The sequence below is a fragment of the Piliocolobus tephrosceles genome, chromosome 10 (assembly GCF_002776525.5).
Source record: "Piliocolobus tephrosceles isolate RC106 chromosome 10, ASM277652v3, whole genome shotgun sequence".
NCBI classification, from domain to species: domain Eukaryota; kingdom Metazoa; phylum Chordata; class Mammalia; order Primates; family Cercopithecidae; genus Piliocolobus; species Piliocolobus tephrosceles.
Window position 1 is genome coordinate 109,347,995 of NC_045443.1, and position 24,789 is coordinate 109,372,783.

General features: G+C 50.7%; 1 protein-coding gene across 1 annotated transcript in view; it reads left to right on the top strand.

The window, feature by feature from the left end:
- Window positions 1–761: 761 nt before the first annotated feature.
- ALDH2 (aldehyde dehydrogenase 2 family member) overlaps window positions 762–24,789 on the top strand; it is a 44,125-nt gene continuing 20,097 nt past the window's right edge. Inside the window, exons 1-7 of the mRNA XM_026456572.2 lie at window positions 762–966; window positions 16,756–16,860; window positions 18,467–18,607; window positions 20,602–20,681; window positions 22,632–22,743; window positions 23,246–23,374; window positions 24,122–24,235. Of these exons, the coding sequence (XP_026312357.1) occupies window positions 853–966; window positions 16,756–16,860; window positions 18,467–18,607; window positions 20,602–20,681; window positions 22,632–22,743; window positions 23,246–23,374; window positions 24,122–24,235 (795 nt within the window). The 5' untranslated portion in view covers window positions 762–852. The remainder of the gene's footprint in view (window positions 967–16,755; window positions 16,861–18,466; window positions 18,608–20,601; window positions 20,682–22,631; window positions 22,744–23,245; window positions 23,375–24,121; window positions 24,236–24,789) is intronic.

Below are 24,789 nucleotides of genomic sequence, written 5' to 3' on the forward strand. Positions count from 1 at the left end.
TCGAGACCATCCTGGCTAACATGGTGAAACCCCGTCTCTACTAAAAATACAAAAAATTAGCCGGGCGTGGTGGCAGGCGCCTGTAGTCCCAGCTACTTGGGAGGCTGTGGCAGGAGAATGGCGTGAACCCGGGAGACAGAGCTTGCAGTGGGCCGATATTGCGTTCCAAGACCCTCCCTGCCCTGGCCCTGGTCGCCTGTCCCCTTCTCTCTCCCCTTATTAACTGGGCTGCATTCATTCTTTCCATTTCTCTAACACGTGCCATGTCCCATCTCCTGGCCTTTGCCCTTGCTGTTCCCTCTCATCATTCAGGTCTCATTGTCATTTCCTGACCATGGTACTTACAAAAGCAGTGCCCTCTGCCCCATCCATGTCACCTCGTTCATTTTCATTTCCGAAATGATCTCGCTTTTGGATTTACGACCGGTCTCTTCCCCTGGAGCATCAGCCGGGGAGGTCAGGGTCGCCCTGACTCGGGCCTGTTCACATTGGGATCAAAGGCACACTTTGGGGGCTCGACCAAGGCGAGCTGCGTTCGCGGGGCCAGGTCTTTCCGCACACGTGGAGGGCGGTGGCGGGTGCGGAGGCGCCGCGCGAGCAGGGAGGCAGCCAAGGGCAGTGGATACCTAGCGCCACCCGCTCCGCCTGCATCAGCGGCGCGCCCCTGCCCAGCGGCGCACCGCCTGCATCAGCGGCGCGCGTCTCGCCCAAGGATGGGGAGACGCGGCCCCGCCCCCGGCCCGTCCCCGCCTTCCCATTGGCGGTCGCGCGGGGCGGGGAGCGGGGTCGGCTCTTTGGCCCTGAGGCCCTAGCCGGGCACTCCGTCCGCTCGCCGCCTGCTAGCGTGCTGCCATGTTGCGTGCTGCCGCCCGCTTCGGGCCCCGCCTGGGCCTCCGCCTCTTGTCAGCTGCCGCCACCCAGGCCGTGCCCGCCCCCAACCAGCAGCCCGAGGTCTTCTGCAACAAGGTGAGCCCCCCGGCCCGGCTCGCGCTTTGTTCTCCGGCCCAAGTTCCCGCAGGCCCCGCGCCGCCGTGGGCCTCAGTGTACCCATCTGGGGCTCGAGGGGCTTGCAGAGGCTGAGCTGGAAGCACGTCTACCCCTTCCTCTCCTGCAAGCATTTTAGCCCCTTCGCCGCCTCTGACAGTCCCCGTCCCGTTTCCCCTGACTTGGGCCCCCGCTCCGTCTTCGCCCAGCCTCGGTCTGTTTTCCAGCGCCAACTCTCGGGATTCCGTTCCCCCCACGGTCCTTGGCTTTCGGGTCTCCGCGGGGTCCCCACCCTCAACCACTCAGAAGACGCGGCCAAGTCCCTCTTTGCGGGAACTTTTCTGTCTTTTCCTTGGTCATTCCCTTTATCCCAAGACTCATGCCCTCATCCAAGGAATTCAAAAGGAAAAACCAGGAAAGAGGTGATTTGCAGCCAGCGTTCTCTAGTTCGCCAAGGGCGAGGCCACGCCAGTGGACGCTCGACTGCTTCCATCGCTGGGAGTGGGGAATCCTGGAGGACCTTAGGCCCCAGGGCGCCGACCCCAAGGGGTGTCCGCGGCTTGCAACGCCGGCTTCGACCAAACCAAGGAGGAGCTTTCCAGGATAAAACCGATTCCCTTGGTCCATTTATTGATTGCTCAGTCAGTAATACTTTGGAATATTTTTTATTTTGATCTTTGAGTTTGGGCAAAGTTCTAGACTTCACAGAGGCTGAAACTGGTAATGAAAGAGTTTGTTTTGTTTGTGCCAGTGCATGTGGGCTGCTTTCTCTGACTTAAGCTTTTTCTCCTATAAATGGTAAGGGGCTCAGAGGGTGAGGTTCACACAGGTCCTCATCAACCGGTCACTTCATAGTTAATCACAGCTCCTGTCCTCTCTGCACAGCCTTTGTGCCTGGCACTGTTCTAAGGGTCTACCTGTTTTGCAATTTAAGGTAATTCTTACAACAGCCTCAGTAGGTAGGGACTGTAATTCTCCATTTTATAGATGACGCGACTGAGTTACAGAGAGGTTTAGTGACTCACCTGAAGACCAAAGTCAGTGGCATAGTTGGGGTTCACAGCTGAACTTCTAGGAGTAAGCCCCTGACCAGAACATTCCATAGTATGTTGTGACTCTGGGTGGGAACAAAGGGAACACCGATCCTCTGGGACTGTTGCTGATTTGGGATGCTGTAGAGCTGGCTCCTAGCCAGCTGCTTTCAGCAGCCCACCTGCTGGTCTGGACCTGAGTGTGGCTGCAAATCTGGATATAGGTGATGGGTAAAGCCACATGCATGTGATTTTAGGGGATGTTACAAAAGTCATTTGCAAGAGAATTTTTAAAAGGATAAAATAAAATGTCTTTTGTATAACACAAGCTAAAAAGGCAGCAGCTGTGGCTCCCTTGGCAGCCTGTGCAACTGAGGAGTTCATGCTTGGAAGACTTGAGCATCAAAAGATCTAGCAGAGGCCAGGAGCAGTAGCTCATGCCTATAAATCCCAGCATTTTGGGGTGCGGACTTGAGCCTAGGACTTTGAGACCAGCCTGGGCAACAGCAAGACCCTGTCTCTAGTCTCTACTAAAAAAGTAAATTAGTTAGGTATGGTGGCACATGCCTGTAGTCCCAGCTATATGGCAGGCTGAGGTGGAAGGATCCCTTGAGCCTAGGAGTTCCAGGCTGCAGTGAGCTATGATTGGGCCACTACACTTAGTCTGAGCAACAGAGCAAGACCCTGTCTCATAAACATCCTCAAGGAACAGCCATCACACTAGGAACCCTTGTGGCCACAAAATCTGATTAAGATCTTTATCCTTCATCACATGCAGGTGAGGCAGCTGGGTCCAGAGGTGCACTCAGGCCCGTGGGTAACACTTCCTGTTCTCCAGATTTGCTCTGTGGGTGTAGGCTGGAGGAGTCGAGCCAATTTCCGTGGTTGCTTTTCTTTATCAGACTTTTTGAGATCATTAAAGCAACACATGCCCACTGTATAAAATTGCAGAGGACTGACAACTCTCTGGACACAGTCGGCCAAGGTGGTTCATGCCTGTGATCCCAGTGCTTTGGGATGCCAAGGTGGGAAGATCGCTTGAGGTTAGATGTAAGGCTTCAGTGAGCTATGATTGTGCCACTGCACTCCAGCCTGGGCAATGGAGCAAGAAACCATCTCTTAAAAAAATAAGTAAATAAACCTCTCTGGATATCCCATTATACTCCCTCCAAGAGCACTGTGAACAGGTGGGTGTGTCTCTTGTAGACATTTTTTCATTTACAAGTGCCTGCAGCAAGAGAGAGAGAATGCAAGCACACCAGAATTTTTTTTTTTTTTTAACATAAATGAGATGCAACCACTTATATTCTGAAGCTCCCCGTCTCACTGAAAAATGTACCTGGGTTATCATTCTGAGTACGTTCAGATCTTATTTAACCCTTTTCAAGGACTACAGAGCATTCCACTTTGGCGGCACCACACTGGAACTGGCCCTCTTAGAGCCCCCTGGGCTGTTTGCTGTGTGTCCTTGATGCCGACTCAGCAGGAAAGAGGGATGTTGTGTACAGCAGTGGACTCTGCACCTCAGCTGCCTCATCTGTAAAATGGGGTAAAATGGCTGGGTGCAGTGGCTCACACCTGTAATCCCAGCACTTTGGGAGGCTGAGGCGGGTGGATCACGAGGTCGGGAGTTCGAGACTAGCCTGGCCAATGTAGTGAAACCCTGTCTCTATTAAAAATACAAAAATTAGCCAGGCATGGTGGCGCGCCTGTAATCCCAGCTACTTGGGAGGCTGAGGCAGGAGCATCACTTGAACTTGGGAGGCAGAGGTTGCAGTGAGCCGAGATCATACTACTGCACTCCAGCCTGGGTGACAGAGCAAGACTCCATCTCAAAAAAAAAGGGGGATAAAATTCCATCTACATCACCGAGTTGCTAGGAGGACCAAATGGGGTGAGGCTTCATGGCCGCTGGTGCCTCCATATTGATTGCAGCCTTAAGCAGGAACTGGGATAATAGTGACACTGTGAACTTGTAGTATCTTGGTGATCAAACTCCATTTGATATGGATGCTGTTATATTTGCAGTTTGTTTCCTGAAGGGGTGAGCTAGGTTGTGGTAAAGTAGAATGGGAGTTTGGGGTGAATTAAAGCTTGCATCTTTATTCTTACTCTCTCTTTCTGTTTTTGTTTTTGTTTTGAGACAGGGTCTCTCACTGTTGCCCAGGCTGGAGTATAGTGATGCTCACCGCAGCCTCAACCTCCCAGGCTCAGTCAACAAATTACCCTCCTACTTCCGCCTCCCAAGTAGCTGAGACTACAGGCGTACCCCACCACACCTGACTAATTTTCGTATTTTTTATTTTATTTTATTTTATTTTATTTATTTGAGACAGACTCTTGCTCTGTTGCCCATGCTAGAGTGCAGTGGTGTGACCTTGGCTCACTGCAACCTCCACCTCCTGGGTTCCAGTGGTTCTCCTGCTTCAGCCTCCTGAGTAGCTGGGATTACAGGTGCCCACCACCACGCCTGGGTAATTTTTTTGTGTTCTTAGTAGAGATGGGGTTTCACCGTGTTGGCCAGGCTGGCTGGTCTTGAACTCCTGATCTCAGGTGATCCACCTGCCTTGGCCTCCCAAAGTGCTGGGATTAAGGCGTGAGCCACTGTGGCCAGCCTAAGTTTTGTATTTTTTATAGAGATGGGGTTTCGCTATGTTGCCCAGGCTGGGTATTGAACTCCTAGGCTCAAGCAGTATTCCCTCCTTAGCCTCCCAAAGTGCTGGGATGACAGGTGTGAAGCACTGAATTAAAGAGAGAACTGACAGGCAATTAAGGATGGATTTCCCGGCCGGGTGCAGTGGCTCACGCCTGTAATCCCAGCACTTTGGGAGGCCGAGACGGGCGGATCACGAGGTCAGGAGATCGAGACCATCCTGACTAACACGGTGAAACCCTGCCTCTACTAAAAATACAAAAAGAATTAGCCGGGCGCAGTGGCGGGCGCCTGTAGTCCCAGCTACACGGGAGGCTGAGAGGCTGAGGCAGGAGAATGGCGTGAACCCGGGAGGCGGAGCTTGCAGTGAGTGGAGATTGCGCCACCGCACTCCAGCCTGGGAAACAGAGCGAGACCCCGTCTAAAAAAAAAAAAAAAAAAAGGATGGATTTCCCAAGGCTAGGTGTGGTGGCTCACAGCTGTAATCCCAGCACTTTCGGAGGCCAAGGTGGGAAGATTGCTTAACCCCAGGAGTTTGAGACCAGCCTGGGCAACATAGCAAAACCCCATCGCTACAAAAACTCTTTTTTTTTTTTTTTTTTGAGACGGAGTCTCGCTCTGTCGCCCAGGCTGGAGTACAGTGGCGCGATCTCGGCTCACTGCAAGCTCTGCCTCCCGGGTTTACGCCATTCTCCTGCCTCAGCCTCCCGAGTAACTGGGACTACAGGCGCCCGCCACATCACCCGGCTAGTTTTTTTGTATTTTTTTAGTAGAGACGGGGTTTCACCGTGTTAGCCAGGATGGTCTCAATCTCCTGACTTCGTGATCTGCCCGTCTTGGCCTCCCAAAGTGCTGGGATTACAGGCTTGAGCCACCGTGCCCGGCCGCTACAAAAACTTTAAAAAACTAGCTGGATGTGGTGGTGAGCGCCAGTAGTCCCAGCTACTTGGGAGGCTGAGGCAGGAGGATTGCTTGAGCCAAGCAGTTTGAGGCTTCAGTGAGCTTTGATCTTGCCACTGCAGTCCGTCCTGGGTAACGCTGCAAGTGTACATAGGCACCGTGCAGAAATGTTCATTGCAACTTCTTTTATGTCAGTAAAAGCTTGGGAAATAAGCCAGCTTGAGCTCCATTGGGAAATAGATGAACACCTATGTTACAGTTATAGTAGGGAATAATCCTCTGCACGTAGCAGTTACAAATCATTGGCTGGACCTGTACAAATAATGTATCTCAAAAAGAATATGTCAAGGAGGAAAAATGTCCAGTACTCTACACCATATGAAACCATGAAAACTGTACAAAACAAAATTTTATATTGCATGTAGATAGACAGATCTCCATAAAAAATATGTAAGAATGTGCTGGAAGGAAAATTCTCCTTGCTGTGAGGGTGGTTACTGCCTGAGTGGGCAAGACAGGATAGGGGACAGGCAGGACAGGATAAGGGTAGTAATGAACGGGGACTCTGGCTTCATTTAAATGTTTGATTTCTTTAAAAATTGCGCAGGCACAGTGGCTCACGCCTGTAATCTCAGCACTTTGGGAGGCTAAGGCCGGCAGATTGCTTGAGCACAGGAGTTCAAGACCAGCCTGGCCAACATGGTGAAACCCCATCTCTGCTAAAAATACAAAAATTAGCTAGGCATGGTGGCCCACACTTGTAATCCCAGCTACTCAGGAGGCTGAGACATGAGAATCGCTTGAACCCGGGAGGCAGAGGTTGCAGTGAGCCGAGGGAGAGTGAGGCCTAGCAACAGAGTGAGACTCCGTCTCAAAAAAAAACAACAAAAAGAAATAGATTTAGGCAGGCTGGGTGCGGTGGCTCATGCCTGTAATCCCAGCACTTTGGGAGGCCAAGGTGGGCGGATCACCTCAGGTCAGGAGTTCAAGACTAGCCTGACCAATATAATGACACCCTGTCTCTACAAAAAATACAAAAATTAGCCAGCATAGTGGCATGTGCCCGTAATCCTAGCTACCCTGGAGGCTGATACAGGAGAAACGCTTGAACCCAGGAGGCAGAGGTTGTGGTAAGCTAAGATCACACCATTGCACTCCAGCCTGGGAAACGAGTGAAACTCCGTCTCAAAAAAAGAAAAAAAAGATATAGATTTAGGCAGCCCAGGGAGTCTGGGGGTGTCACTGGGCCCCACCTTGGTTACTTCTGCTTCTAATAACATGTTTTTTTTTTTTTTAGATGGAGTCTTGCTCTGTCGCCCAGGCTGGAGTGCAGTGATGCGATCTCGGCTCACTGCAAGCTCCGCCTGCTGGGTTCACGCCATTCTCCTGCCTTAGCCTCCCGAGTAGCTGGGACTACAGGCGTCTGCCACCACACCCAGCTAATTTTTTTGTATTTTTAGTAGAGACGGGGTTTCATCATGTTAGCCAGGATGGTCTCGATCTCCTGACCTCGTGATCCGCCCCCCTCGGCCTCCCAAAGTGGTGGGATTATAGGCATGAGCTACCGTGCCCGGCCCATGTTTTTAATCAGAGAACACAAATGGGCATTCGGTACTTCCTGCCTGCCCAGAATCTGTAGGACACACTTGAGTTTCAGGTGATGGGGCTATAATAATGTTTGTGTTCCTGAGGTCAAGTTGAGTTGAGAATGTACATGTTGTGGACATGGGCATGTATCCTCTGCTCCAGTAATCATGATTATTCATCACCTATTTTCTTTCTTTCTTTTTTTTCTGGAGACGGAGTCTCGCTCTATCGCCCAGGCTGGAATGCAGTGGCACGATCTCCGCTCACTGCAAGCTCCGCCACCTCCTGGGTTCATGCCATTCTCCTGCCTCAGCCTAACTAGAAGCTGGGACTTCAGGCGCCCACCACCACGCCCGGCTAATTTTTTTGTGTTTTTAGTAGAGACGGGGTTTCACCGTGTTCGCCAGGATGGTCTCGATCTCCTGACCTCGTGATCCGCCTGCCTCGTCCTCCCAAAGTGCTGGGATTACAGGCGTGAGCCACCGTGCCCAGCCTCATCACCTATTTTCTATCAGGCCCTCTACTGAGGACTTCTACCTGCATTTCACCCTTCATCCTACCTGCAACTCTATAAGCCATATGTCTTATATGCTGTCCCATCTTGCAGGTGAGGAAACTGAGGCTCAGGGAGGTCAAGTTCACATGCTGTGTGAAGGTTGGGCAGGGCAGAATTTGAAGCCCACTTTCAAACTTATAACTTAGTGTGAACTTGACCTCACTAACTGATGATCAGACCATAAGAATGTATTAATAAACATTTAAGGGACAATTGAACAGAATTTTAAAATCAGAGAGGGGGAGCCATGTTTGTATTGTTCACTTTTGCATTCCTGGCACCTAGCACCTTGGCATAGGATCACTGTTGGGTAAATATTTATTCAATAATGAGTGGTTGCCGTTTATGAAACCATGTATACAGTTTTGTGCTCCAGAAGTGAGGTAAAGGGTTGCTTAATGGGAACCCAGTATTTCTACTCAAAAGTGCCTTATTGCAAAGTATTTGGTAGTTTAAAAGAGTGGGAACGTGGGGACGCATAGGGAGTGGTGAAATTGGCCCAGGGACAGTCCATTGCAGGAAGATAGAGGATGCCAAACTGTAAGCAGAACAACAAGTTGAAACCGCGCCTGTCTGGCAAATAGTCCAGAGTAGAATCGAACCTCCATCTTTAAAGTGGTGAAAAAAGGCCCTGGGGTGGAGGAGTGGGGTGGAGGGCTGGCGTCGGTTAGTCTTTGTTCAGGAGTGTCACGAGCAAGCCTGGGGAGATGGCTGCCCCTCGCCTTGATCCCCAACTAACCTGGGGTTCTGGATGATGTGTGGGGAAGAGGGAATGTATGTGGCATTCCATGTTTGTCTTGGACTTTACTCCCTGGAATCTTGTAATACAAGCAATGGCATCTGCTTTCCATCAGACTTAATTACCTAACAGCAGATTAGCAAGTGAAAGAGCACATGCCGTTGGGATCCCAGGCTGCAAAACCCCACCATTAGCTTGCACACTCTGGGAAAATAAGGTGTTCCAGGGACGGGGATTTCCTAGGTAACATGCCCAGTTCTTTCATGCTTCAAAGCTTGAACTGAGATCTTTCTAGAATGTGTCCTACCTTCTTAAATCAGAGCTAATGAACACAGTTTAGCCTTTCATTGGAGACCCTGGGCAGATGATAACCACCCGTTGTCTTGAGGTCTGGGGGTGGTGGCCGGAATTTCATTCTCTCCTGGCCTTGGTCTGGCCTCCGCCCCCAAGGTCCAGCTGTCCTGCTCTGGGTACTGACCCTGTCCCGACTTCTGAGCCCCTCGGCCACCACCATCACCACTAAGTCTTTGCCTGGCATGGAGAACAAGATATCCAAGGTGAAGAGGGATCCTGTTACCCTCTAACTCAGTTGTTCTGATTTCTACACAGTAATCTGCCGCATGTTTGCAGAAACACATGGGAAAGGATTCGCCACAGCTGTTGCTGGAATGATGATCACTTGCCCTAAAAGTGCATTTGTAGGAAATCGTTAAATAAACCATGGCCTGACCGTGTTGAGGAATGCTGTGTGGCTTAACATGAGGCAGAGCTGCCTGTGGAATAATGTCCAAGAAAAACTAACTGAGAAAAACCGGTTAGCAAATAGCTAGTCTATTACCCCCACTTAGAAAGGACACGGCAGTGTCCGGGTTCCCCGGTCTCCTGGGTCCTCCCAGCACCAAGTGCAGATCCTGGCACACAGTGGATAGAATTACGAGCGCCCCCACTCTCCCCTCACCTACACCCTGCAGCCGTATCAGCCCATTCAGTTCCTCCTGTCCCCAGGCTCTTGCTAGCAGTCACCCTTCAGGTCCCCGCTTAGCGGCACCGTCTGACCCCTCAGCTGGCCAAGCCTCCTTCCGCTTCTCACTTGCTTGGTTTTGCTTGTTTACCGCGCCCTCTCCTCACCAGGACTTCAGCTCCCAGAAGCCAGGACTTGGCTGTTGGACTTCCAATGCTGGAGTGGCCAGGGCTGTCTGTGAAAGCTTATGGAATGCGTGGGTGAATGAATCCAACTTTTACAAAACAAAGTGAGACGTATTTATTAAAATATGTAGGAATTAGAGTGTTTTGATAGAAAATCTTTATGTTTTGCCAACAGTCTAGATTGAAAGTGTCAACTCCAGACATCACTCTGCTTCTAGAAACTATAAAGAGGAAATGAGAGCTAGATCGCCCCCACCCCGCTCAAGAGTGTTATGTGTGTTATGTAAGTCGAGCTTCGGGTTTCGGGTCAGGAGGTTATAAAGCATCCCACCCCGCCCAAGAGGGTATGGGTTAAGTGCATTATGTAAGTTGAGTTTTGGGTTTCAGGTCAGGGGGTTATAAAGCATTTGGCCCAGAGTCTGCCCTGGTGTTTATTCAGGAGAGCTGCTCTTCACTTGAAGCAGAACTTTGGCAGAGACTCAGTGTGGGAACAGTTCCTACCCAGCCCCCCACCAGGGAGGGAGGCCACTGAGTCTGGCCCTAGGAGAAGGGAAATGGGAAATGTAAACCAGAGGACGTGTCCAGGGTCCTACTCGGCAGACCCAGGTTTATCTTATCAGTGGAGAAGGGAGAGTGGGTTGTTGAAAGTGCAGCCTAATTCAAGGGTGAAGGGTGACTGAGAACATTCTGGGCTTTGAAAGGCAAACATGCCAGGGAGTGGTCTTTCCAGGATCCTAATCTAAATCAGAGAGGCCAGCCGAGCGAGGAAGGGGTGGGGCTGGTGAGGCTTTAGCCAGACTGGCCCACCTCTCCCCTTCCTACTTCCTGATCTTTGCAAAATAGAGTTTAAAATCCAGGACAATTTAGTAAGCTTTGGTGCAGGGAACAACATAAAGAGTATGTTTAGCGACCTGGCCCTCGCTCCTAAGAATCTTTAGGCTATGACAGCTGCAAGATCTAGAACACTGCACGACCCCCTGCGGGTAAGGTCCTAGTTTAGGAACTGTACACCCATTCTTGCATTTAACCTTCACATACTGTCCCCAGAAGTATTCGGTGAGACATCTGGGAAGTGAAGGGATTTGCGCAGGGTCAAATCTGTGAGGGATGGAGCCAGAATTCAAACCCAGGCCGGGCACGGTGGCTCACGGCTGTAATCCCAGCACTCTGGGGGTCCGAGACAGGAGGATCACTTGAGCACAGGCCTTTGGGACCAGCCTGGCCAACATGGTGAAGCCCATCTGTACAAAAAATACAAAAAAATCCCACCTTTATTTAAGAAAAAAAAATTGAAACCCAGATCTGTTTGGCTTTGAGGTTGGTGCTTTTTACAACATGCAGAATAAAAAAAAAAAAATTTTTTTTTTGAGACTCTGTTGCCCATGCTGGAGTACAGTGGTGCCATCTTGGCTCACTGCAACCTCCATCTCCCAGGTTCAAGCAGTTCTCCTGCCTCAGCCTCTCTAGTAGCTGGGATTACAGGCAAGTGACACCACGCCCAGCTAATTTTTGTAGTTTTAGTAGAGACGGGGGTTTCACCATGTTGTCCAGGCTGGTCTCGAACTCCTGACCTTAAATGATCCACCTGCCTTGGCCTCCCAAAGTGCTGGGATTACAGGGATGAGCCATTGTGCCTGGCTCAGAATCAAAATTTGAAATCAACCTGTGTTGAGTCAGTAAGTAAACCATAAAGATGGAGATTCAGGAATCAGAATTCCAGCCTCCTCGAAGGCAGACCTGGGCTATGGCTGGAGGTTGGAGTTGGAAGAACTGAGGAAAGAACACAGGCCTTGGAGTCCCAAAGACCTGCCTTCAAATCCTGGCTCTGCCTTTGCTGCTGTGTGACCTAGAGCCAAGTGGCTGGACTCTTCTGTGCCCAGCATCCTCTGCTGTGAAGTGGGTGGAGAGGATGAAGTTCACCTCCTAGGTTTGCTATGAGGTTTAAATGGGAACAATCCAAGTACACAGAACCGCTGGTGCGGGGCTACTGCTTGAGGAGTAGCTAGTGAATGTTAGCCGTGTCCATGACACGCAGAGGGCTAAGTGGACTTCCTCCCTCTGTAAGGGAGGAAGGAGAAGCTTGGGGACAGTACAAGGCCAACCAGACCTACTTCCACCCAGCCCAGCCTGGTGCTTCTCTGTACTCTCCTAACCCTGCTGAACCAAGTACTTTGCTGTGAGGCAGTTGCGTGTGAGGCGTGAACCCTGAGCCTATGCTGCAGGGGGAAGAAAAGAAGGACGCTCACTCAACAGCTACAGGCTGCCTGCCCGCCCCCCACGCCCGTGAGCCCCCTTCTTCCAGCAGGCAGCCCTGGGAACTCCCTTCTCCTCCACAGGCACCCAGAGGAGGAGCTGACTCTCAGAGTCGGGGAGCGAACACCCAGGGCCCGCTGCCCAGGCACGGCATAGTTCAACTTGAACTTAGGTCTGGCAGTCTCCTGACTTTGAACCTGAGCTCTTTATTGCCCTGCCTGTCCCCACACTGGAAACGACCCAGCCTTCCTGTGGAAAGAAAGAAGGGTGCCATTTCCCTAAAGATTAATGGTAGATCAACTAATATGAAACCACACAAGCATGCCTCCAGAACCCCGGTTAATGTTTACCCATGTTCTTTTCCGGTGCCAGAGCCTTTCCTGTGGGTGCACAGCTGCGGATTCCACCATAGAGATTGTGCGGAACAAATTTAGCCTGGGAAGGTGATTCCTGCTAGACCCTTACCTGAGCAACTCCTTCCTGGAGCATTCTGTTACCACCCTGCCATCGTCACAGCGTTGGGCGTTCACTCCATGCTTGGCGCAGAGAATTCAGACCCTCACGCGGCTTTATAAAGGGGGATCTAGGGTGATTCCCACACTACAGATGAGGAAACAAAGACACAGGGGTGAGGTCCTTGTCCCATGTGACAAAATCAGGAGCTAAAGAGCCCGTATTCAGCCAGGTGCGGTGGCTCATATCTGTAATCCCAGCACTTTGGGAGGCTGAGGCTGGTGGATCACCTGAGGTCAGGAGTTCGAGACCAGCCTGGTCAACATTGTGACGCTCCGTCTCTACTAGAAATACAAAAATTAGCCAGGCATGGTAGCAGGCACCTGTAATCCCAGCTACTCAGGAGGCTGAGGCAGGAGAATCACTTCAACCTGAGAGGCAGAGGTTGCGGTGAGCTGGGATCACGCCACTGCACTCCAGCCTGGGGGACAACAGCCAGACTTTGTCTTAAAAAAAAAAAGCCCCTTACGCCTGTAATCCCAGCACTTTGGGAGGCCAAGACAGGCAGATCACGAGGTCAGGAGATTGAGACCATCCTGGCTAACACGGTGAAACCCCGTCTCTACTAAAAATACAGAAAAATTATCTGGGCGTGGTGGCAGGCACCTGTAATCCCAGCTACTCGGGAGGCTGAGGCAGGAGAATGGTGTGAACCTGGGAGGCAGAGCTTGCCATGAGCAGAGGTTCAAGACAAGAATCTGGGTGGCTGGGCGCAGTGGCTCACGCCTATAATCCCAACACTTTGGGAGGCCAAGGTGGGAGGATTGCTTGAACTCAGGAGTTCGAAAACAACATGGGTAACATAGTGAGACCCTCTCTCCACAAAAAATGGAAAATTAGCCAGGCGTGGTTGCATGCCTATAGTCCCAGCTACTCAGGAGGCTGAGGTGGGAGGACCACTTGAGCCTGGGAGGTTGAGGCTGCAGTGAGCCGTGATTGCACCACTGCACCCCAGCCTGGGTGACAGAAAAAGACTTAAAAAAAAAAAAAAAGAATCGGCCAGGCGCGGTGGCTCAAGCCTGTAATCCCAGCACTTTGGGAGGCCGAGACGGGCGGATCACGAGATCAGGAGATCGAGACTATCCTGGCTAAGATGGTGAAACCCCGTCTCTACTAAAAAATACAAAACACTAGCCAGGCAAGGTGGCGGGTGCCTGTAGTCCCAGCTACACGGGAGGCTGAGGCAGGAGAATGGCGTGAACCCGGGAGGCGGAGCTTGCAGTGAGCTGAGATCCGGCTACTGCACTCCAGCCCAGGCAACAGACCGAGACTCCGTCTCAAAAAAAAAAAAAAAAAAAAAAAAGAATCTGGACAAATATGGGCTTTTTAATTTTTTTCCTGAAATGGAGTCTCGCTCTGTCACCCAGGCTGGAGGCAGTGGTGTGATCATGGCTCACTGCAGCCTCAGCGTCCCAGCCTCAAGCAAGTGATCCTTCCATCTCAGCCTTCTAAGTAGCTGGGACTACAGACGCATGCTACCACACTTGGCTAATTTTTCTTTTTTTTTTTTTTTTTGAGACGGAGTCTTGCTCTGTCGCCCAGGCTGGAGCGCAGTGGCCGGATCTCAGCTCACTGCAAGCTCCGCCTCCCGGGTTTATGCCATTCTCCTGCCTCAGCCTCCCGAGTAGCTGGGACTACAGGCGCCCACCACTTCGCCCGGCTAGTTTTTTGTATTTTTAGTAGAGACGGGGTTTCACCGTGTTAGCCAGGATGGTCTCGATCTCCTGACCTCGTGATCCGCCCGTCTCGGCCTCCCAAAGTGCTGGGATTACAGGCTTGAGCCACCGCGCCCGGCCTAATTTTTCATTTTTTGTGGAGATGGAGGTCTCACTATGTTACTCAGGTTGGTCTCAAATTCCTGAGCTCAAGCAATTCTCACACCTTGGCCTTCGAAAGTGCTGGGACTACAGGTGTGAGCCACTGTGCCAGGCCAAATGTCTGCTTTTGACCAGTGAGCCTGGCCACCCTTCCCCAGCCCTGTTGTGAGCCTCGCTCCAGGCTTTGCTTGGCAGCTCGGTATTCTTTATGGTCCGAGACTCTGGCCCAGAGTGACCACGGATGTCTCACTGGAGTTCTAGGCCAGGGCCAGAACATGCAGGGATGCTGGGGCCAAAGGGGTCCCCCAAGGAAGGCAGGCAGAGAGGCAGATGTCTTTGCCTTCATGTCACCTGTAGCCTTTGCCCCAGCACTGGCAAGGTGACCATGGACTCTGCCAGGATACTGGTTTACCAAGCCCGAAGGGGTCAGCTTTCTGGGAGATGTCTTCTCTGTACTCCCCAAGACCATCGCCCAGTGCCTGGAAAGCAGAGGGTGAACTCTGGCACTTTATTTATGTATTTATTTTTATTTTTGTTTTTTGAGACAGAGTTTCACTCTTGTTGCCGAGGCTGGAGTGCAATGGCGTGATCTTGGCTCACTGCAACCTCTACCTCCCAGGTTCACGCGATTCTCCTACCTCAGCCTCCCGAGTAGCTGGGACTACAGGTGCCTGCCACCACGCCTGGCTAATTTTTTTTATTTTTAGTAGAGATGGGATTTCACCGGGTTGGCCAGATTGGTCTCAGACTCCGGACCTAAGGTGATCCACCCACCCCAGCCTCCCAAAGTGCCGGGATTATAGACATGAGCACCGTGCGCAGCCTTGTACTTTAACAGGTGACTAGGTAATAGATAAAGATCCTTCCTCTGAGCAAATGGAGGGGCTTTAGCTCTCTGACATTGGCCTCATGAGGAAGGCAGTCTTTCCCCCAGATGTGGCTTGGTTAGGTGATGGCCTGGTCTGAATTACATTATAGAGGCAGAACTGAGAGAACTGAGGGCGTCTTGGGACCCGCCCTCCTCCCTGACCCTGTTTTTTATCACTTCCTTTCTGGTTCGCCAGTAACTGTGGCCACCTTTGCTTTTTCTCAAATCTACCAGACTTATTCCTGCCCTGGGGCCTTTGCACTTGCTATTCCACAGCCCGGACTGCTGGTCCTCCGGCTCTTCCTGTGGACCCCTCCTTTTCATCATTCAGGACTCGGTCAAATGTCTGCTCCTCAGGGCGGCCTGCCCCTACCACCATGGCTGGAGTTCTCTGCCCCCCACCTTAGTCACCTTCTCTGGATCCTCTTCTTCCATTTGCCTTCATCTGTACAGTCTGAGGTGGTCTTCTGTGTTTGATTGCCTCTTTATTTTCTGGGCACCATGAGAGCATGGTCTTTGTTGGCTTTTGGCTCTACTGTGTCCTCAGCCCTAGAACTGTGCCTGGCCCATCGCAGGTGTTCATTAAGTATTTGCTGAGTAAGTGAAAGAATAATCTAAGGCTGGGCATGGTGACTCACACCTGTAATCCCAGGACCTTGGGAGGCTGAGGAGGGAGTATCACTTGAGTCCAGCCTGGGGATCATAGAGGGACCTCGTCTCTACAACAAATACAAAAATTAGCCAGGCATAGTGGCATGTGCCTGTGATCCCAGCTACTCAGGAGGCTGAGGTGAGAGGATCGCTTGAGCTTGGGAGGAAGAGGCTATAGGGAGCCGTGATCGTGCCACTGTACTCCAGCCTGGGCAACAGAGTGAGACCCTGCCTCAGAAAAAAAAAAAAAAAAAAAACAATAAAAAGAATAATCTAATTTAGTTCTCACAATGAATTTATGTGGGAGTGGAATAGAATGAAGATGTTTGCAAATTGTTTGCCATTCCTTCTAGGAAGAAGGGGAGGCTGTCTCCTCAACCTGGGACTCTGGACTGAGCCTGTGACTCACTTTGACCAACCGAATTTGGTGGCAGAAATGAGGCCAGGTGACTTCTGAAGCTAGATCTTAGGAAGCCGTTCAGCTTCCACCTGGGTCTCTAGGAACACTGTCTCAGGGGAAACCAGCTGCCATATGGGAATTCGGACTAGCTTGAGCCAGCCATGCAGTCAGGAAGCCCAAGCAGCCATGTGGTGCCAGAGCAGTGAGTGCAGAAGCCATCTTGCACATCCAGCCTCAGAGTTGGATAACTATGGCTCCAGCTGCCCTCACACTGTAGCCACACAAGGGAACTCTGCCCAGATAAGCCCAACCAGGGGACCCTACTGTGGGAGATAAGAAATCACTTTAAGCCACCAAGTTTTAGGGTGCTGTGTTACACAGCAATGGATAACTAGAACAAGTAGGAATATTCTCTTCATTTTTTCAAAGAAACCAAGGCACTGAAAAGTCAAATGACTCCAGATCACTTGGTGGAGTAGGCATTCTGGTCTAGATTGTCTGCAAGGCCTGTGCTTTTCATTTCTAGGCTACACCACTCTGAAATTAATTCATATTTGCTTCTTCTTGTTTTGTTTTTTGTTTTTCCCTTACAATACTGGTAGCCACTATTATTAGGTTGAGAGCTGGTCCTGAGAACTTCTTTCCTTCTCACTGTAGATCTTCATAAACAATGAATGGCACAATGCCGTCAGCAGGAAAACATTCCCCACGGTCAATCCGTCCACTGGAGAGGTCATCTGTCAGGTAGCTGAAGGGGACAAGGTGAGAACTGGTGACTTACCTTGGGGGAGGGATGGATTCGTTTTCTATTTTGTATGTTTTTGTGTGCTAAAAGCTTCACCATTTATGTGTATTACTTTCACAAGTAACAGATACCAATGAAAAATTCCAAGTAAATTAATCAATAGAAACTTCCCTGCAGACAATGGTGTTGATTCACTTAGTGTAGAACTACAGACTTGAAAGTGAATTTGGCAAATATCTAATACAGTGTCTCCTTTCCAGACCTGGAAGTTGAAGGTCAGATGGAAACTTTGTTGGGTAGAATTAGGGTCTCCTAAGATCTAGCTCCTGTGGAGGTTTGAATTGCATAGACTGTAGGAACCAATAGAAACTGATAATATTATGTTTACAATTTTTTTTTTTTTTTTTTTTTTGAGACAGAGTCTGACTCTGTTGCCCAGGCTGGAGTGCAGTGGCCGGATCTCAGCTCACTGCAAGCTCCGCCTCCTGGGTTTTATGCCATTCTCCTGCCTCAGCCTCCCGAGTAGCTGGGACTACAGGTGCCTGCCACCTCGCCCGGCTAGATTTTTGTATTTTTTTAGTAGAGACGGGGTTTCACCGTGTTAGCCAGGATGGTCGTGATCTCCTGACCTTGTGATCCGCCCGTCTCGGCCTCCCAAAGTGCTGGGATTACAGGCTTGAGCCACTACGCCCGGCCATGTTTACAATTTTTAAATTAGACTCTTAGTAAAAATATTTTGTGTTTTTGGCCGGGCGCAGTGGCTCAGGCCTGTAATCCCAGCACTTTGGGAGGCCGAGACGGGCGGATCACGAGGTCAGGAGATCGAAACCATCCTGGCTAACACAGTGAAACCCCGTCTCTACTAAAAAATACAAAAAAACTAGCCGGGCCAGGTGACGGGCGCCTGTAGTCCCAGCTACTCCGGAGGCTGAGGCAGGAGAATGGTGTAAACCCGGGAGGCGGAGCTTGCAGTGAGCTGAGGTCTGGCCACTGCACTCCAGCCTGAGCGACAGAGCGAGACTCTGTCTCAAAAATAAATAAATAAATAGATAAAAATAAGAAAATATAGGCCGGGCACGGTGGCTCACACCTGTCCCAGCACTTTGGGAGGCTGAGGCAGGTGGATCATGAGGTCAGGAGTTTGAGACCAGCCTGACCAACACGGTGAAACCCTGTCTCTACTAAAAATATAAAAATTAGCTGGGCGCGATGGCGTCTGCCTGTAATGCCAGCTACTCAGGAGGCTGAGGTAGGCGAATTGCTTGAACCCGGGAGGCGGAGGTTGCAGTGAGCCAAAATTGCGCCACTACACTCTAGCCTGGGTGACAGAGCGAGGCTTCGTCTAAAAAAAAAAAAAAAAAAAAAGAAAGAAAATACAGAAATTGTCTGGATTCTCATTCCCACCAGGACTTCATGAAAGGAGGGGAAGATTGTGTTATTCAACCCCGTTGCTGAAGTCTGGTGCTGGTCAGGGCTCTGCCAGGCTAGGAGCATTGTTTACGGGGCAGGTTTTCTATTCAGCGATGTGCTGATGACCCTCTGGATATCTTTGTATTCAGAGTTGGTTATTACTGAGAAGGCTTGAGTTTTCCAGGAAGGCTTGAGTTTTCCTGTGTTTTCCAGGAAGATGTGGACAAGGCAGTGAAGGCTGCCCGGGCCGCCTTCCAACTGGGCTCACCTTGGCGTCGCATGGACGCATCACACAGGGGCCGGCTGCTGAACCGCCTGGCTGATCTGATCGAGCGGGACCGGACCTACCTGGCGGTGAGTCGTCAGCCTTTCTCCCCCTCAGATCCCACGTGGCGAATGGGCTCACAGCATCCTGCGAACAGCCAGGAACCAAGCATCCTGTGAACAGCCAGGGGCCACACATCAGACATGGGACTGGTGGGAATGGCGTAGGATGGACACCTTTGGGGGGCACCTCTGTACTAACCAGAGAAGGCTTTCAGTGTCTCCTTTGTTTTTTTGTTTTGTTTTGCTCTCTTGAGATGGAGTCTCGCTCTGTCTCCCAGGCTGGAGTACCGTGGCGACATCTTGGCTCACTGCAACCTCCACCTCCTGGGTTCAAGTGATTCTTCTGCCTCAGCCTCCAAAGTAGCTGGGATTACAGGCACAAGACACCACGCCCAGCTAATTTGTGTATTTTTAGTAGAGACAGGGTTTCACCATGTTGGCCAGGCTGGTCTCCAATTCCTGGACTCAAGTGATCCACCTGCCTCAGCCTCCCAAAGTGCTGGGATTACAGGCATGAACCACTACACGAAGCCTTAGTGTCTCCTTTGATGTGGTGGGTTTGGCTAAGCAAGAAGGATCTGGGGGAGGGGAGAAGAGCTGTATCAGGGAGGCCTTCCCAGGAGAGAGACCCCTGGGAATGGACACCTCTCCCTGGGCTCCTCCATGATGGGCATTCTCCCTGGCTGCAAGAAGAGAAGAAACCAGGAGGCAATCTCCTCCCAGGCACAGTTGATTCTGCACACAGAAGCCAGAGCGAACCTTCCAGAAGGCAGATTATATATGGCACTCCACTCTTATGCCCTGCATGGCTTGCGATGTCCTTAGGATAAAATCCTCAACATGGTCTGTAAGACCCAGCCTTCAACATGGTGAGATCCTGTCTCTACAAAAAGTGAAAAAACTAGCTGGGTATGGTGGCATATGCCTGTAGTCCTAGCTACTTGGGAGGCTGAGGCAGGAGGATTGGTTGAGCCCAGGAGTTTCAGGCTGCAGTGAACTGTGGTGGCACCACTGCAATTTAGCCTGGGCAACAGAGTGAGATCCTGTCTTAAAAAAAAAAAATGACCCAGCCTGTTCTAGTTCCATCATCTGAGTCATGCTGCACTGCAGTCCTCATATTCCCATGTGCTCCCGAGCCTGGGCTGCCATGCTTGATGGCTAAGCCTCTTTGAGCATCAGCACTTGCACCTACCTGGGATGCTCTTTGCCCTGCTGCCATCTGTACCATCCCCTTTGTCCAGTTGCCCCCTACATATCATTCAGGTTCTAGCCTAAAGGGCTCATCTCTAGCTGATATTTCTGGACAGGGCTGGGCAGCCTGGCTCTCTGCTTTCTACTTTTTAGCACTCTTTTTTTCTTTTTTTTTCGAGATGGAGTCTCACTCTTCACCTAGGCTGGAGTGCAGTGGCACAATCTCGGCTCACTGCAACCTCTACCTCCCAAGTTCAAGCAATTCTCCTGCTTCAGCCTCCCAGTAGCTGGGATTACAGGTGTGCACCACCATGCCCAGCTAATTTTGTATTTTCGATAAAAGTCAGGATTTCACTTTGTTGGCCAGGCTGGTCTTGAACACCTGACCTCAGGTGATTGACCCACCTTGGCCTCCCAAAGTGCTGGGATTATAGGTGCGAGTCACTGTGTCTGTCCTCTAGCACTCTTAACACATGCAACTGAGGACTTGTGTCATTATGCACAGCCTCTTTGCTCTATAAGCTCCACTCTGGTCTCTGTCCCAGCACCGGGATACGGCAGAGAGCAGAAGCTAAAAGAGTGTGTTATGTGAAATCACTGAGTGAGAAGTCAGTGCCTCATCCTGCCTGGCCCCCTTCCTCCCTCTCTCTGCCTTTGGAGAGACCGTGGCAATAGTCCAGAGATGCCAGTGACATTTGGCAGCACAAAGGGGACTCTCACCCTGGGCTTGCACCAGCCCTTCTCAGTCCCAGCCTTGGCTCCCTCTGTCAGCCCTTTATTTTCCTCTCATTCATGCACCCACGTCTCTGCTGACCTTGTTTTCTTCTCAGGCCTTGGAGACTCTGGACAATGGCAAACCCTACGTCATCTCCTACCTGGTGGATTTGGACATGGTCCTCAAATGTCTCCGGTATGGGCTCAGCTTTCCTGTTCTTTGTTCTGGCAGGGGAAAGGGGGAGGCAACATTGTTAGGAGGTAAAAATTAAATTACAAAAATTCAAAAGGGGCAGGGTGCGGTATCTCATGCCTATAATCCCAGCACTTTGGGAGGCTGAGCCAGGCGGATTACGTGAGGTCAAGAGTTTGAGACCAGCCTGGCCAACATGATGAAACCCCATCTCTACTAAAAATACAAAAATTTGCTGGGCATGGTGGCGCACACCTGTAATACCAGCTACTCAGGAGGCTAAGGTAGAAGAATCTCTTGATCCCTGGAAGTGGAGGTCACAGTGAGCCAAGATCATGCCACTGCACGCCAGCCTAGGTGACAGAGTGAGACTGTGTCTCAAAAACAAAAACAAAACCGAAAAACAAATAAATTACAAAAATCCAAAAGGATCACAGCTGTGAGAGAAGCCTACTCCATTTAGACTCCAGCTCATGGGAAAATCCTTCAGTATCACAAATTGTGACTTAGTCATAAATGCTTTCTTTTGTTCTTGAGTCACTCTTGGTACTTTCTCTGTTACTTGGAACTTGTCCATTTTATTGAGGTTATCTAATTTGTTGGTGTACAATTGTTCACAGTATTCTTATAATCCTTTTTATCTCTGTAAGATCTGTAGTGATGTCTCCATTTTCAGTTTTACTTATTTGGGTCTTCCTTCTGTTTCTTAGCCTAGCTACAGGTTTGTCCATTTTGTGAATGTTTTCAAAGAACCAAACTTTTGGTTTTGTTTATTTTATTGTTTTTCTATTCAAGAAAATATTCTCTTGTCTATCTCTGTTTCAGTATTTATTGTTTCCTTCCTTTTACTAGCTCTGGGTTTAGTTTAATCAAAAATGTTTCATTGATTGATTATTATTTTTTTTGAGACGGAGTCTCGCTCTGTTGCCCAGACTGGAGTGCAATGGCACAATCTTGGCTCACTGCAACTTCTGCCTCCCGGGTTCAAGCGATTCTCTGCCTCAGCCTCCGGAGGTGCTGGGATTACAGGAGCCTGCCACCACGCCCGGCTAATTTTTTGTATTTTTCATAGATGCAGGGGTTTCACCACCTTGGCCAGGCTGGTCTCGAACTTCTGACCTCGTGATCCGCTCACCTTGGCCTCCCAAAGTGCTGGGAATACAGGTGTGAGCCACCGTGCCTGGCAATACCTTGTTTCTTAAAAAAAAGAAAGAAGATCGGGGATGGTGACTCACACCTGTAATCCCAGCACTTTGGGAGGCCGAGGTGGGTGGATCATGAGGTCAGGAGTTTGAGACCAGCCTGGCCAAGGTGGTGAAGCCCCGTCTCTATTAAAAATACAAAAAATTAGCCAGGCATGGTGGCGGGCACCTATAATCCTAGCTACTCGGGAGGCTGAGGTAGAGAATCGCTTGAACCCACAAGGCGGAGGTTGCAAAGGTTGCAATGAGCCGAGATCGCACCATTGCACTCCAGCCTGGGTGACAGAGCGAGACTCCTTCTGGAAGGAAGGAAGGAAGGAAGGAAGGGAGGAAGGGAGGAAGGGAGGAAGGGAGGAAGGGAGGAAGGGAGGAAGGGAGGAAGGGAGGAAGGGAGGAAGGGAGGAAGGGAGGAAGGAAGGAAGGAAGGAAGGAAGGAAGGAAGGAAGGAAGGAAGGAAGGAATTCTAATTCCTGGGCATGAGCCCCAGTGAGTGGGATTAGTATATTGGAAGTAGACTCTTGGGATCTGGTTTTTTTACAAGAACCCCAGGTGATTCGGAGGCTTAGGGGTTAGCTACCTAGAGTAGATTATCATGACCTTAGCAGTCATTTGTCTTTCTCTGAATAAGCCAAAAGCAAGGGCAGTTATCAGAAAGACTCAGCTGGACCAGTTTGAGTCTTCTCTTTCTGCCAGGGTTTGCAGGGGTCCCTGACAATCATTGATTAGAGCTTGAATGTTTCTTTTTTTAAAGGTATTATGCCGGCTGGGCTGATAAGTACCACGGGAAAACCATTCCCATTGATGGAGACTTCTTCAGCTACACCCGCCATGAACCTGTGGGGGTGTGCGGGCAGATCATTCCGGTGAGTCCAGCCTCCCTGGAGTTTCTTCAGGGTGCCCTGAGATTTGGCAGTCTTCCAGGCTCTTTGCAGAGGTTCTGGGGCTGGTGTTGGAAGGCAGCCTGGGTGGCAGGTAAGAAGATGGGCTCTGACAAAGCCAATCAGGTTTGAGTCTGAGCCCTGCCACTCATGAATTCTGTAACCTTGGGCAAGTCACTTATCCCCCAAGCCTCAGTTTCCCCATCTGAAAAGTGGAAATGAACACAGTGCCTGTCTTAGGGAGGTAATTAGGGCTTAGCATGGTGTCATGGATGTAAAAGCACAAATAAGTATGAGTCTCTGTCATCCTCATGCACCACCTGCCTTGTCCATCCATCTTGAAACCACGATGGACAGAGTTAGGGGAGGACACACAGGGTGCAGAGAACTTGGTGCTGCTTCTGTCCTCTGGGGGTGCCACCTTCTGCTACCCAGTGTAGTTCTCTGAGGAAGCTTGGATTTTGAGGGCTGCTGCTGTTTGTTGCAGTGGAATTTCCCGCTCCTGATGCAAGCATGGAAGCTGGGCCCAGCCTTGGCGACTGGAAACGTGGTTGTGATGAAGGTAGCTGAGCAGACGCCCCTCACTGCCCTCTATGTGGCCAACCTGATCAAGGAGGTGCGTGGCTTGTCCTGGTCTTAACCTCTAAATGCGCTTGTTGAGGCTTGTTCTAAAGAGTTCTGAGGAGGGTCTCAGGGGTCCCTAAACAGGGAGGTGTGTTTTTGGAGCCCCCATCATCATGTGAACCAGAGTGGCTCCCTCTTACCTCTTTTCCACATTGGTCTTCACTGCAAGATCCCCTTTGAAGAATTAAAAATATTGCTCCAGGCCGGGCTTCGTGGCTCACGCCTGTAATCCCAGCACTTTGGGAGGCCAAGGCAGAGGATTGCTTGAGCCCAGGAGTCTGAGACCAGCCTGGGCAACATAGCAAGACCCGGTCTCTACAAAAAATTAAAAATCAGCTGGGTGTGGTAGCATGCACCTATAGTCCCAACTACTTGGGAGGTTAAGGCAGGAGGATCACTTGAGCCCAGGAGTTTGAGGCTGCAATGAGCTGTGATCACACCACTGCACTCCAGCCTGGGTGCCAGAGAGAGACTCTGTCTCAAAAAACAAGCAAAAACCCACTATTGTTCTAAGTGAATGCTGTCAGGGGAGGGGCAAAGACACAGGGAACCCCAGCGAACAGGCTCCTTCTCCGTCCCATTTAGAATTACCATGTAGTGCCCCATAAAACTAGCTTCTGCCCATGTGCATCCCTTGGCAGACTGTCCCACCTTCTCTGAGAAAGGATGTGTCTTCCCCTGGTTGAGCCTTTTGGAACAGGAGGGTGACTCCCAATGTCCCCTGGCTATTTGCTCACAGGCCGGCTTTCCCCCTGGTGTGGTCAACATTGTTCCTGGATTTGGCCCCACGGCCGGGGCCGCCATCGCCTCCCATGAGGATGTGGACAAAGTGGCATTCACAGGCTCCACCGAGGTAGGTGACCCTGGCCTCAATCTTGCAACCTCCTTGGCCCAAGCTTCCCCTGTCCTCAGTGGACAACATGCTCAAGGTGCGCTCCCGGGTGTCAAGTGGAGGCTTCTTCCTCCAGGACTTACCTGTGCAGAGCTCAGGCAAGGACCCTGTAGGTACCAGGAGAGGTAGGCAGGGTTGAGCCCTTTGTGGTCTGGTTGCCACACTAGCTGCCCTTGGGAGGGGCCGGTGTCCCATGTGGACTAAGGAGGCCAGGCCTGGCCAGGCTCCACATAGCGCAGAGCTGACCGCTTGCCCCAAATCAAAGCACCTTGGCCAGGTCAGACTCCTTGACCAGGACTGCCATTGTGGTTAAAAATTAGCCTTATGTGGTGGTGTGTGCGTGTGGCCCCAGCTACTCGGAAGGCCAAGGCAGGAGGGTTGGTCGAGGCTGCAGTGAGCTGAGATCACGCCACTGCACTCCAGCCTGGGTGACAGAGCAAAACCCTGTCCAAAAGAAAAAAAAAAGTGAATGTCTATTTGGTGAAATTCTCTAGGTCTCTCTTGGTCCAGTTGCT